This window comes from Salvelinus namaycush, chromosome 2 (genome assembly GCF_016432855.1).
Source record: "Salvelinus namaycush isolate Seneca chromosome 2, SaNama_1.0, whole genome shotgun sequence".
Classification (NCBI taxonomy): Eukaryota; Metazoa; Chordata; class Actinopteri; order Salmoniformes; family Salmonidae; genus Salvelinus; species Salvelinus namaycush.
The window spans coordinates 10,546,960-10,560,595 of NC_052308.1; the positions used below are offsets into that span (position 1 = coordinate 10,546,960).

A 13,636-nucleotide genomic window follows, 5' to 3' on the forward strand; every position below is an offset into this window, starting at 1 on the left:
TATAGGAGACTGATAGGAGGACTGGAGTCTTATAGGAGAATGGAGACTTTATAGGAGGACTGGATGTCTTATAGGAGACTGGAGTTGATAAGGATCTGGAGTATGATAGGAGACTGGAGTCTTATAGGAGACTGGAGTCTTATAGGAGACTGGAGTCTTATAGGAGAATGGAGTATATGAGAACTGGAGTCTTATAGGAGTCCTGGAGTCTGATAGGAGACTTGTGGAGACTGGAGACTGAAAGGAGCTGGAGTGCTGATAGAGAGACTGGAGTCGTATAGGAGACGGAGTCTTTATAGGAGACTGGAGTCTCATAGGAGACTGGAGTCTTGTCGAGACAATAGAGAGCTGGAGACTTAAAGGAGACTGGAGTCTTATTAGGAGACTGGGATTATAGCATACTGGCGTCTATAGAGACTGGAGTCTGATAGGAGACTGGAGTCTATAGGAGACTGGAGGTCTGGATAGGAGACTGGAGTCTTGTAGGAGACTGTAATTTAAGGAGACTGGAGGACTTATAGGAGACGGAGACTTAAAGGAGACTGGAGACTTAAAGGAGACTGGAGTCTGATCCGGAGACTGAGTCTAGAAGAGAGACTAGAGGTTGATAGGAGACTGGAGTCTTGTAGGAGATGGAGACTTAAAGGAGACTGGAGTTTTGTAGGAGATGGAGACTTATAAAGGAGACTGCATCCTAATAGGAGACTGGAGACTTATAGAGAGTAGAACTATAGGAGACTGGAGATGTGACTTATAGGAGACTGGAGACTTAAAGGAGACGAGTCTGATAGGAGACTGGAGCTGTCTGGTAGGAGACTGGAGTCGGATATTGAGGAGAGTCTGATAGGGATGGACTTTGTATAGGAGACTGAGAGGCTTAATGAGACTGGAGTCTGATAGGAGACTGGAGTGTCTGATTAGGAGACTGGAGTCTTATAGGACGAATGGGTAGACTATAGGAGACTGGAGTTCTTATCGGAGACGGAGCTATCGGAGACTGGAGTCCTTATAGAAGACTGGAGACTATAAGAGGTTTACAGAGACTGGAGTCTTATAGGAGACTGGAGACTTATAGGAACTGGATGATATTCTTATAGGAGACTGGAGTCTGATAGGAAGATGGAGTCTTGTAGGAGCTATATGAGACTGGAGACTTATAAGGAGACTGGAGTCTGATAGGAGACTGGAGCTGATATGGAGATGGACGTGGTAGGATACTTATAGGAGACTGGAAAGTTAGGAGACGGAGTCTGATAGGAGGACTGGAGTCTTGTAGGAGACTGGAGACTTAAAGAGACTGGAGTCTGATAGGAGAATGGAGTCTTGTAGGAGACTGGCGAGACTTAAAGGAGACTGGAGTCTGATAGGGAGACTGGAGTCTTATAGAAGGACTGTAGACTTATAGGAGACTAGAGTCTTATGGAGATGGAGACGTATAGAAGACTGGAGATTATAGGAACTGGAGTCTGTAGGAGACTGGAGTTTATAGGAGACTGGAGTCTTATAGGAGACTGAGACGACGTACAGGAGACTGGAGTTTTTCTCTAGATAGGAGGGACTGGAGACTTAGGAGACTGGAGTCTTATAGGAGATCTGGAGACTTGTAGGAGGACTGGAATCTTATAGGCGATGGAGTCTTATAGGAGACGGAGTCTGATAGGAGACTGGAGTCTGATAGGAGACTTGAGTCTTGTGGAGACTGGAGACTTAAAGGAGACTGGAGTCTGATCAGGAGACTGGAGTCTTGTAGGAGGACTGGAGACTTAAAGGAGACTGGAGTCTGTAGGCCTGGAATCTATAGGAGACTGGAAGACTATAGAAGACTGAGACTTATGGGAGACTGGAGTTTTTAGGAGACTGGAGACTTATAGGAAGACCGGAGACTGATAGGAGACTGGAGTCTTATAGGAGACTGGAGTTTATAGGAGACTGGAGACTTAATAGGAGACTGGAGACTGATAGGAGACTGGAGCATGAGACTAGGAAGACTAGGAGACTGGAGTCTGGTATGATAGGAGACTGGAGTCTTATAGGAGACTGGAGTCTTATACGGGAGACTGGAGTCTTATAGGAGGGACTGGAGGCTTATATGAGACTGGAGTCTTATAGGAGACTGGAGTCTGATAGGAGACTGGAGTCTTGTAGGAGACTTTTAAGGAGACTGGAGACTTAAAGGAGACTGGAGACTAGATAGAAGACTGGAGTCTTATAGAGGAGACAAACTAGAGTCTTATAGGAGACTGGAGTCTCATAGGAGACTGGAGTCTTATAGGAGGATGGAGTCTGATAGGAGACTGGAGTCTGATGGAGACTGGAGTCTTATAGGAGACTGGAGTCTGATAGGAGGAATGGGGGATGGGGGGTCTTATAGGAGATGGCGTTCTTATAGGAGACTGGAGTCTCATAGGAGACTGGATGTTTTAGGAGACCAATAGGAGATGGAGACTTAAGGAGACTGGAGTCTTATAGGAGACTGGTGATTTATAGCATACTGGGCGAGTCTTAGGATATGAAGGAGACTGGAGTTGATAGGAGACTGGAGTCTTATAGGAGACTGGAGTCTCATAGGAGACTGGAGTCTGTAGGGACGATTATAGGAGATGGAGACTTAAGGAGACTGGAGAGACTAATAGGAGACTGGAGGACTTATAAGGAGATGGAGTCTGATAGGGACTGGAGTCTGATAGGAGACTGGAGTCTGATAGGAGACTGGGTCTGTGGACTAGACTAGGAGACTGGAGTTTTGTGAGATGGATAGGACGATGCACCAATAGGAGGATGGAGACTATAGAGACTGGAGACTTATAGGAGACTGAGAGTCTTATAGGAGACTGGAGACTTAAAGGAGACGAGTCTGATAGGAGACTGGAGTCTGGTAGGAGACTGGAATTATAGGACGGAAGACTGATAGGAGACTGAGTTATATGAGACTGGAGTCTGATAGGAGACTGGAGTCTGATAGGAGACTGGAGTCTTGATAGGAGACTGGGAGACTATAGGAGACTGGGAGTCTTATCGGAGACTGGAGTTCTTATGGAGACTGGAGGTTTATAGAGACTGGAGATTAGAGATGGAGTCTTATAGAGAACTGGAGACTATAGGAGACTGGAGTCTTATAGGAGACTGGAGTCTGATAGGAGACTGGAGTCTTGTAGGAGACTTATATAGACTGGAGACTTAAAGGAGACTGGAGTCTGATAGGAGGACTGGAGTCTGATAGGAGACTGGAGTCGTGTAGGATACTTATAGGAGACTGGAAACGTATAGGAGACATGGAGTCTGAAGAGACGAGTCTTATAGGAGACTGGAGACTTAAAGGAGACTGGAGTCTGATAGGAGACTGGAGTCTTGTAGGAGACTGGAGACTTAAAGGAGACTGGAGTCTGATAGGAGACTGGAGACTTATAGAAGACTGTAGACTTATAGGAGACTAGAGTCTTATAGGAGATTGGAGACGTATAGAAGACTGGAGACTTATAGGATACTGGAGTCTGATAGGAGACTGGAGTCTTATAGGAGACTGGAGTCTTATAGGAGACTGGAGACGTACAGGAGACTGGAGTCTGATAGGAGACTGGAGATTCAGGAGACTGGAGTCTTATAGAGAGACATGGAGACTTGTAGGAGACTGGAATCTTATAGGCGACATAGGAGTCTTATAGGAGACTGAGAGTCTGATAGGAGACGGAGTCTGATAGGAGACTGGGAGTCTTGTAGGAGACTGGAGTACTTAAGGAGACTGGAGTCTGATAGGAGACTGGAGTCTTGTAGGAGATGGAGACTAAAGGAGACTGGAGTCGTAGGACATGGAATCTTAAGGAGACTGGAGACTTATAGAAGATAGGAGGACTTATGGGAGACTGGAGTTTTAGTCTCCTATAAGACTCCAGTCTCCTATCAGACTCCAGTCTCCTATAAGACTCTTCCTAAGACTCCGTCTCCTATCAGACTCCAGTCTCCTATAAGACTCCAGTCTCCTATCAGACTCCAGTCTCCTATCAGTCTCCAGTCTCCTATTAGTCTCCTGTCTCCTATAAACCTCCAGTCTCCTATAAGACTCCAGTCTCCTATTAGTCTCCGGTCTCCTATAAGTCTCCAGTCTCCTATAAAACTCCAGTCTCCCATAAGTCTCCAGTCTTCTATAAGTCTCCAGTCTCCTATAAGATTCCAGTCTCCTATCAGACTCCAGTCTCCTTTAAGTCTCCAGTCTCCTACAAGACTCCAGTCTCCTATCAGACTCCAGTCTCCTTTAAGTCTCCAGTCTCCTACAAGACTCCAGTCTCCTATCAGACTCCAGTCTCCTATAAGACTCCAGTCTCCTATAAGTTTCCAGTCTCCTATAAGTCTCCTACAAGACTCCAGTCTCCTATCAGACTCCAGTGTCCTATAAGTCTCCTACAAGACTCCAGTCTCCTATAAGACTCCAGTCTCCTATAAGTCTCCAGTCTCCTATAAGACTCCAGTCTCCTATAAGTCTCCAGTCTTCTATAAGTCTCCAGTCTCCTATCAGACTCCAGTCTCCTATCACACTCCAGTCTCCTATAAGACTCCAGTCTCCTATAAGACTCCAGTCTCCTATAAGTCTCCAGTCTCCTATAAGACTCCAGTCTCCTATCAGACTCCAGTCTCCTATCAGACTCCAGTCTCCTATAAGACTCCAGTCGCCTATAAGATTCCAGTCTCCTACAAGTCTACAGTCTCCTATAAGACTCCAGTCTCCTATAAGTCTCCAGTCTCCTATCAGACTCCAGTCTCCTGTACGTCTCCAGTCTCCTATAAGACTCCAGTCTCCTATAAGACTCCAGTCTCCTATCAGACTCCAGTCTCCTATAAGTCTCCAGTCTTCTATAAGTCTACAGTCTTCTATAAGTCTCCAGTCTCCTATCAGACTCCAGTCTCCTTTAAGTCTCCAGTCTCCTACAAGACTCCAGTCTCCTATCAGACTCCAGTCTCCTATAAGACTCCAGTCTCCTATAAGTTTCCAGTCTCCTATAAGTATCCTACACGACTCCAGTCTCCTATCAGACTCCAGTCTCCTATCAGACTCCAGTCTCCTTTAAGTCTCCAGTCTCCTATAAGTCTCCTACAAGACTCCAGTCTCCTATCAGACTCCAGTCTCCTATAAGACTCCAGTCTCCTATAAGTCTCCAGTCTCCTATAAGACTCCAGTCTCCTATAAGTCTCCAGTCTTCTATAAGTCTCCAGTCTCCTATAAGACTCCAGTCTCCTATAAGACTCCAGTCTCCTATCAGACTCCAGTCTCCTATCAGACTTCAGTCTCCTTTAATCTCCAGTCTCCTACAAGACTCCAGTCTCCTATCAGACTCCAGTCTCCTATCAGACTCCAGTCTCCTATCAGACTTCAGTCTCCTATAAGTCTCCAGTCTCCTATCAGACTCCAGTCTCCTATAAGACTCCAGTCTCCTATAAGTCTCCAGTCTCCTACAAGACTCCAGTCTCCTATAAGACTCCAGTCTCCTATAAGTTTTCAGTGTCCTATAAGTCTCCTACAAGACTCCAGTCTCCTATCAGACTCCAGTCTCCTATAAGACTCCAGTCTCCTATAAGACTCCAGTCTCCTATAAGACTCCAGTCTCCTATCAGACTCCAGTCTCCTATCAGACTCCAGTCTCCTATAAGACTCCAGTCTCCTAGCAGACTCCAGTCTCCTATAGGTCTCCAGTCTTCTATAAGTCTCCAGTCTCCTACAAGACTCCAGTCTCCTATCAGACTCCAGTCTCCTATCAGACTCCAGTCTCCTTTAAGTCTCCAGTCTCCTACAAGACTCCAGTCTCCTATCAGACTCCAGTCTCCTATAAGACTCCAGTCTCCTATCAGACTCCAGTCTCCTTTAAGTCTCCAGTCTCCTATAAGTCTCCTACAAGACTCCAGTCTCCTATCTGACTCCAGTCTCCTATGAGACTCCAGTCTCCTATAAGTCTCCAGTCTCCTATAAGACTCCAGTCTCCTATCAGACTCCAGTCTCCTATCAGACTCCAGTCTCCTTTAAGTCTCCAGTCTCCTTTAAGTCTCCAGTCTCCTATAAGACTCCAGTCTCGTACAAGACTCCAGTCTCATATAAGTCTCCAGTCACCTATAAGTCTCCCGTCTCCTATAAGACTCCAGTCTCCTATAAGACTCCAGTCTCCTACAAGACTCCAGTCTCCTATCAGACTCCAGTCTCCTTTAAGTCTCCAGTCTCCTACAAGACCCCAGTCTCCTATCAGAATCCAGTCTCCTATAAGACTCCAGTCTCCTATAAGTTTCCAGTCTCCTATAAGTATCCTACACGACTCCAGTCTCCTATCAGACTCCAGTCTCCTATCAGACTCCAGTCTCCTTTAAGTCTCCAGTCTCCTATAAGTCTCCTACAAGACTCCAGTCTCCTATCAGACTCCAGTCTCCTATAAGACTCCAGTCTCCTATAAGTCTCCAGTCTCCTATAAGACTCCAGTCTCCTATAAGTCTCCAGTCTTCTATAAGTCTCCAGTCTCCTATAAGACTCCAGTCTCCTATAAGACTCCAGTCTCCTATCAGACTCCAGTCTCCTATCAGACTTCAGTCTCCTTTAATCTCCAGTCTCCTACAAGACTCCAGTCTCCTATCAGACTCCAGTCTCCTATCAGACTCCAGTCTCCTATCAGACTTCAGTCTCCTATAAGTCTCCAGTCTCCTATCAGACTCCAGTCTCCTATAAGACTCCAGTCTCCTACAAGACTCCAGTCTCCTATAAGACTCCAGTCTCCTATAAGTTTTCAGTGTCCTATAAGTCTCCTACAAGACTCCAGTCCCCTATGAGATTCCAGTCTCCAATAAGACTACAGTCTCTTATAAGACTCCAGTCTCCTATAAGACTCCGGTCTCCTATCAGACTCCAGTCTCCTATCAGACTCCAGTCTCCTATAAGACTCCAGTCTCCTATAAGACTCAAGTCTCCTATAAGACTCCAGTCTCCTAGCAGACTCCAGTCTCCTATAGGTCTCCAGTCTTCTATAAGTCTCCAGTCTCCTACAAGACTCCAGTCTCCTATCAGACTCCAGTCTCCTATCAGACTCCAGTCTCCTTTAAGTCTCCAGTCTCCTACAAGACTCCAGTCTCCGATAAGACTCCAGTCTCCTATCAGACTCCAGTCTCCTTTAAGTCTCCAGTCTCTTATAAGTCTCCTACAAGACTCCAGTCTCCTATCTGACTCCAGTCTCCTATGAGACTCCAGTCTCCTATAAGTCTCCAGTCTCCTATAAGACTCCAGTCTCCTATCAGACTCCAGTCTCCTATCAGACTCCAGTCTCCTTTAAGTCTCCAGTCTCCTATAAGTCTCCTACAAGACTCCAGTCTCCTATCTGACTCCAGTCTCCTATAAGACTCCAGTCTCCTATAAGTCTCCAGTCTCCTATAAGACTCCAGTCTCCTATCAGACTCCAGTCTCCTATCAGACTCCAGTCTCCTTTAAGTCTCCAGTCTCCTATAAGTCTCCTACAAGACTCCAGTCTCCTATCTGACTCCAGTCTCCTATGAGACTCCAATCTCCTATAAGTCTCCAGTCTCCTATAAGACTCCAGTCTCGTACAAGACTCCAGTCTCATATAAGTCTCCAGTCACCTATAAGTCTCCAGTCTCCTATAAGACTCCAGTCTCCTATAAGACTCCAGTCTCCTACAAGACTCCAGTCTCCTATCAGACTCCAGTCTCCTTTAAGTCTCCAGTCTCCTACAAGACTCCAGTCTCCTATCAGACTCCAGTCTCCTATAAGACTCCAGTCTCCTATAAGTTTCCAGTCTCCTATAAGTCTCCTACAAGACTCCAGTCTCCTATCAGACTGCAGTCTCCTATCAGACTCCAGTCTCCTTTAAACTCCAGTCTCTTACAAGACTCCAGTCTCCTATCAGACTCCAGTCTCCTATCAGACTCCAGTCTCCTATAAGACTTCAGTCTCCTATAAGACTCCAGTCTCCTATAAGACTCCAGTCTCCTATAAGTCTCCAGTCTTCTATAAGTCTCCAGTCTCCTATAAGATTCCAGTCTCCTATCAGACTCCAGTCTCCTTTAAGTCTCCAGTCTCCTACAAGACTCCAGTCTCCTATCAGACTCCAGTCTCCTTTAAGTCTCCAGTCTCCTACAAGACTCCAGTCTCCTATCAGACTCCAGTCTCCTATAAAATTCCAGTCTCCTATAAGTTTCCAGTCTCCTATAAGTCTCCTACAAGACTCCAGTCTCCTATCAGACTCCAGTCTCCTATAAGATGCCAGTATCCTATAAATCACCAGTCTCCTATAAGACTCCAGTCTCCTATAAGTCACCAGTCTCCTATCAGACTCCAGTCTCCTTTAAGTCTCCAGTCTCCTATAAGTCTCCTACAAGACTCCAGTCTCCTATCAGACTCCAGTCTCCTATAAGACTCCAGTCTCCTATAAGTCTCCAGTCTCCTATAAGACTCCAGTCTCCTATAAGTCTCCAGTCTCCTATAAGACTCCAGTCTCCTATCAGACTCCAGTCTCCTATCAGACTCCAGTCTCCTTTAATCACCAGTCTCCTATCAGACTCCAGTCTCCTATCAGACTCCAATCTCCTATAAGACTCCAGTCTCATATAAGACTCCAGTCTCATATAAGACTCCAGTCTCCTATCAGACTCCAGTCTCCTATAAGACTCCAGTCTCCTATACAACTCCAGTCTCCTATAAGTTTCCAGTCTCCTATAAGTCGCCAGTCTGGTACAAGTCGCCAGTCTGTTTTAAGTGTCCGGTCTCCTATAAGCCTCCGGTCTCCTATAAGTCTCCGGTCTCCTATAAGCCTCCGGTCTCCTTTAAGTGTCCGGTCTCCTACAAGTCGCTAGTCTCCTACAAGTCGCCAGTCTCCTATAAGTCTCCAGTCTCCTATAAGACTCCAGTCTCCTATCAGACTCCAGTCTCCTATAAGTCTCCAGTCTCATAAGTATCCTATAAGTCGCCAGTCTCCTATAAGTCCCCAGTCTCCTATGAGTGACCAGTCTGATATAAGTCGCCAGTCTCCTATAAGCTGGCATGCTCCTCTAACTTTCCCGCTCCCTACGATGACCGAACATCATTAATGCCAGGCTTAATCACAGCTACATTATGTGTCGTGCCACTGAGACAGCAACAGAAAAGGGTTTCCATTCCAGTTATGGCTGTCCCTGTCCCTTCCCCCCAACAATCTGCCTTCATTCCCTGCTGCCAGAGCATGAGCAGGAAAGCAGAGCAGAGACACAGTGTTTATTCTCTCCATAGAGAGAGTAGAGAGCTGAGCCAAAAGACCCTGACTGTTTCTACGCCTCATACGTAGTTTGGAGGGAGGACAATCAGTCCAGAACACCAGAGAACACGTTGCTGCTTATCTGAATGATCACGATTATGATGAGAAAAGAAACTGGACTATATAAATCATGTTTAGAATCTTGGTCTGGAGAGAGCTACCATGTCTCCCCGCTCTGCCTCACTTCACTGTTTTAATTACACACACTGCCTTATTTTTATTCAGTCATACAATACCTCAGTGTTGTTTACATAAAATCATTTTTTGAGTTGAGCCCACTTGAATTATTTAACTAGTTCAACTATAAAAACAGAATAGAAAATGAAGATTTTGCCCCTAGCCGAAAGCTGATTTATCATGTTTTGCGCAGTAAGATTGGAGTGTTGGAGGTAGGCACTTCCTTTATACACCCTGGGTTCTTACCCTCAAGAGAAATCATCAAGGAACACTTTTTCATGCACCACTGCCTGCATCTGCCATTTCCAATATGCAAGATTGATAGTGGAAAGTCCCTCAGTCCATGTATCTTCATGAACACAGTGTGCTGTTGTTTGTTTTGATGTTTTAAAACTCCAATCCACACACATCCCCCCTGTGGCTGTTTTAATTGGAGTTGGCTGCGATCTCTTTACAGGTTCCAGCAGGGTATAAGTCTAATTCTAAGGTGTGATGGAGGTATAGACTTCAAAGGGTGTATTGAGTTAAACTATTATTGCCACATAATAGTGATATAGCCTATCATTTAGTGTTTGTTATTGTTCCCATCTCCTGCATCCCGAGGATAATTCAAATATCTCAAGACATAATTAGCAATCTCAGGCTTGGGATAAACATAGACATGAACTCAGGTTTCAGTGAAAAGCAAATGTAGCCTACTCAGAATATACTCTTACAAAATGTATTATTATTATTACAGAATTTTTGATTGTATGCCTAAACCATTTCCCTAAAACCTTCATTGAAATCCAAACATGCTTTACATTTGATCTTGACTTTGTTCAAGACGTTTTGCATATTTAATGATCAGTTTATAATGATGTCTTTATTTCTTACATTCATATTTATCCATTATATATGCATTAGGCAATATGATTTCTCCCCACTTATATTTTCGACTCCTTCATAGCCAAAATAAATAGGGCTAGCTTTTGCAAGGTCTTGGAATATTCTAGAATTAGCTCATTAAGAAGACAACTGGTCATCCCAAACCACTGGAAACTCAGATCTAATCTTGGATATCAATGACAGAGCTCTCCTAGACATAAATTAAAGATGTAATCTTGGATAGAAACGATATGATTATTTCAGCAGGATCAAGCGCACATGAAAGAAAGCACTCACCACCAGGAAGAATCCACTCTAGGCGTGAAGATGAGAAGCAGCAGAATAAAGGTAAAATATAGCCTTGAGGTTGAGTTGGAAGAGTGTCGGGATATTGTCCCATTTCGAGACCTAGCCCTGGTCCTGGAATATCCTCGGGGTTTGAAGAAACAAAACATTTCTATTTTCATGAACAGAAGGCATACAATATAAAATGAAGAATACAAGTCCTGGGCGATGGTTTGGTGTTCATAATTGGGTGAAAACCTGCCTATCTATAGAAGTTGAACAATTCTATCCATCTTGTTTCAAAAGGCTAATTTGATATCTTGTCAGTTCATTAAAGCCATTGTTTGTCTCTGATTTATTCGAGACGAGGCAACGCTCATCAACAGTCAGTCTGGTAAAAGACAAATCTTCTGAGAAACTGTCACAAATGTCCAGCCAGATGTTCGGGTTGCCAACGATAACACTTTTCCTCGTTGTTGCGTATTGTTTTTGTAGCCTAGGCTATTTGTTTGACATTCGACGTGAATAACAGGTGAAGCTGAAGAAGTTGCAAACCCAAACACAGGTATCACAGACTGTGAAAAAAGATGGCACTGAAACCACTGCTTGTCCCTGGTAGGTAAAGTCAGTCACTCATCTGTCCGAGGATGAGACAGATAGCTACGCCGCGGTCTTCTTCTCAGTCGGGACTGAAGATGCGCCGCAGGACAAAACACTGCACCACCACGTCAGCTGTCCATGCCCCCCTTTTGTTAGACAATTACAAACACCGGTATGTGCACGGTGAGGTCAGGGACGTTATATTTAAATGTCGACATGTAAAAGTTATCTACCTTACATAGCCGTTTAAATATTGGTGATATTTAAACGATTCAAATTTTATTAGTCACATACACATGGTTAGCAGAAGTTAATGCGAGTGTAGCGAAATGCTTGTACTTCTAGTTCCAACAGTGCAGTAATATCTAACAAGTAATCTAAACAATTCCCTACAACTACCTAATACACACAAATCTATAACAGTAATCTAACAATTCCTCAACAACTACCTAATACACACAAATCTATAACAGTAATCTAACAATTCCCCCTATTCCCCTACCTAATACACACAAATCTATAACAGTAATCTAACAATTCCCCCTATTCCCCTACCTAAAACACACAAATCTATAACAGAAATCTAACAATTCCCCAACAACTACCTAATACACACAAATCTAAAGGGGGTGACTCCTCATTGATTGATGATAAAGCGTCTCGATGTGGCCTATGAAGAAAATGATCTAAGTACTTTTTCATCTCAATGACTTTTCATTAAGTTAACTAAGTCATATGGAAATAATTCAATGAATGAATGGAACTATTTGTTTATGTGCTCAGGCTAGAATTGACCATGCATAAAAGAAGAGCTCCCTTTTCTTTGCGCGTTCTATAACCAATAATAAAATGCCTATGTTTTGGCTCCAACCAAATTAAAACTATAGAAATTAGTTCAGTAATTTATGGATGGATGAAAGTGGTGAAAATCTAGTTTCATGTTGTTTGGTGTTGGTGTCCTTTTCATCCCATTGCCTTTCATTTCCTTTGCCACTATTTTCCTCATGAAACACAACCTAATATATCAAATACATTTCTATGTGTGTTATACAAATACATAGCAATCTAAGAAACAACCCAAAACTGTAATATATTTCACTGCTTACATATGCATTATGGTGTTGTGTTAAGCCCATAAAAACCACTACTATGAGGACCACATGGTGTGATGGCTGGGACCACACAATCTGTAGTTTATTTTAGGAGATGACATTGCACACTGCTTAGGCCTATGAAATGTATCTGAAATTACCAATTAAACAGAAATGACTGAATAAACAGACCGTTATTGACAGTGTATTTTAAGGCAGTTAGTGCACATGCAAGAGCTTAAACAAGGCAAACAGGGTGGCCGTGAGCTTTCCAATGAGGTGAATATTAACCATAAGTCTCATCGGTAACTACTCTCATCTCTTGATTTTCTTGAGATGACATCAACTTGTCTCATCTAGATGTTTTACATATGGCACATAGCATTGTAAGCTATGATGTGGGAGTAAAACAGGTATGTGTCTGGAGTTTCATTGTGTCAGCACAGCCAGCGCTGGAGAAAGTTTTGCTTGGGGCACCTTCAACTATGAGAGGTCAAGCTTTCATGCTTTGACACATCATTAACTAGGAACTTGGTATCTCCATAGAGATAGACTGAAAGGCCTCATAATCTGTCCAGGGGGGGGGGGCGGGGGCTGATTCAGCACATGCCTTGCCTGGCCTGGTTGGCTGTCTCACCACATGCTTGGCCTGGCCTGGCCTGGCCTGGTTAGCTGTTTCAGCACATGCTTGGCCTGGCCTGGCCTGGTTGGCTGTTTCAGCACATGCTTGGCCTGGCCTGGCCTGGCCTGGTTAGCTGTTTCAGCACATGCTTGGCCTGGCCTGACCTGGTTGGCTGTTTCAGTACATGGCCTGGCCTGCCATTGGATCCCAGCTGGATGCCTTTGAGAGTGAATGGTTGTCACCACGGGGTGGCAGGTAATCTAGTGGTTAAGAGCACTGGGCCAGTAACCAAAAGGCCGATGGTTTGAATCCTTGAGCCAGCGAGGTGGAAAAATCTGCCGTTCTTTCTGCCCTTGAGCAAGACAGTTAACCGCCAACAACAACTGCTCCCCAGGCGTCGATGACGTGGATTAAGGCAGCCCACCGAACATTCAGAGGGGCTGGGTTAACTGCGGAAGACACATTCAGTTGTGCAACTGACTAAGTTTTCCCTTCACTATCAGACCATAGTCTACTACAAAGAACGGAGTACATTGTCTCTCAAATATATGATTTTTGTGTACAAAAATAAACGCTATACCCCTAACCCTAACCCATACAGTAACCTCACCTATATAACCTTCAACCTTTAGAGAAAATACCTTATGGATCACTTATCAATTGTGAGGATAAAGTAAGTGTTTTCCTTTGTAGCATGGTCATCTTGATAACTCTTGAGAAAAGAC

At 44.2% G+C, this 13,636-nt stretch overlaps 1 protein-coding gene across 1 annotated transcript in view; it reads right to left on the reverse strand.

Moving 5' to 3' along the window:
* Nucleotides 1-10,817, reverse strand: part of wnt2ba (wingless-type MMTV integration site family, member 2Ba) — a 22,627-nt gene extending 11,810 nt beyond the window's left edge. Inside the window, exon 1 of the mRNA XM_039007601.1 lies at nucleotides 10,611-10,817. Coding sequence (XP_038863529.1) covers nucleotides 10,611-10,780 — 170 coding nt within the window. The 5' untranslated portion in view covers nucleotides 10,781-10,817. The remainder of the gene's footprint in view (nucleotides 1-10,610) is intronic.
* Between the last annotated feature and the right edge of the window lie 2,819 nt (nucleotides 10,818-13,636).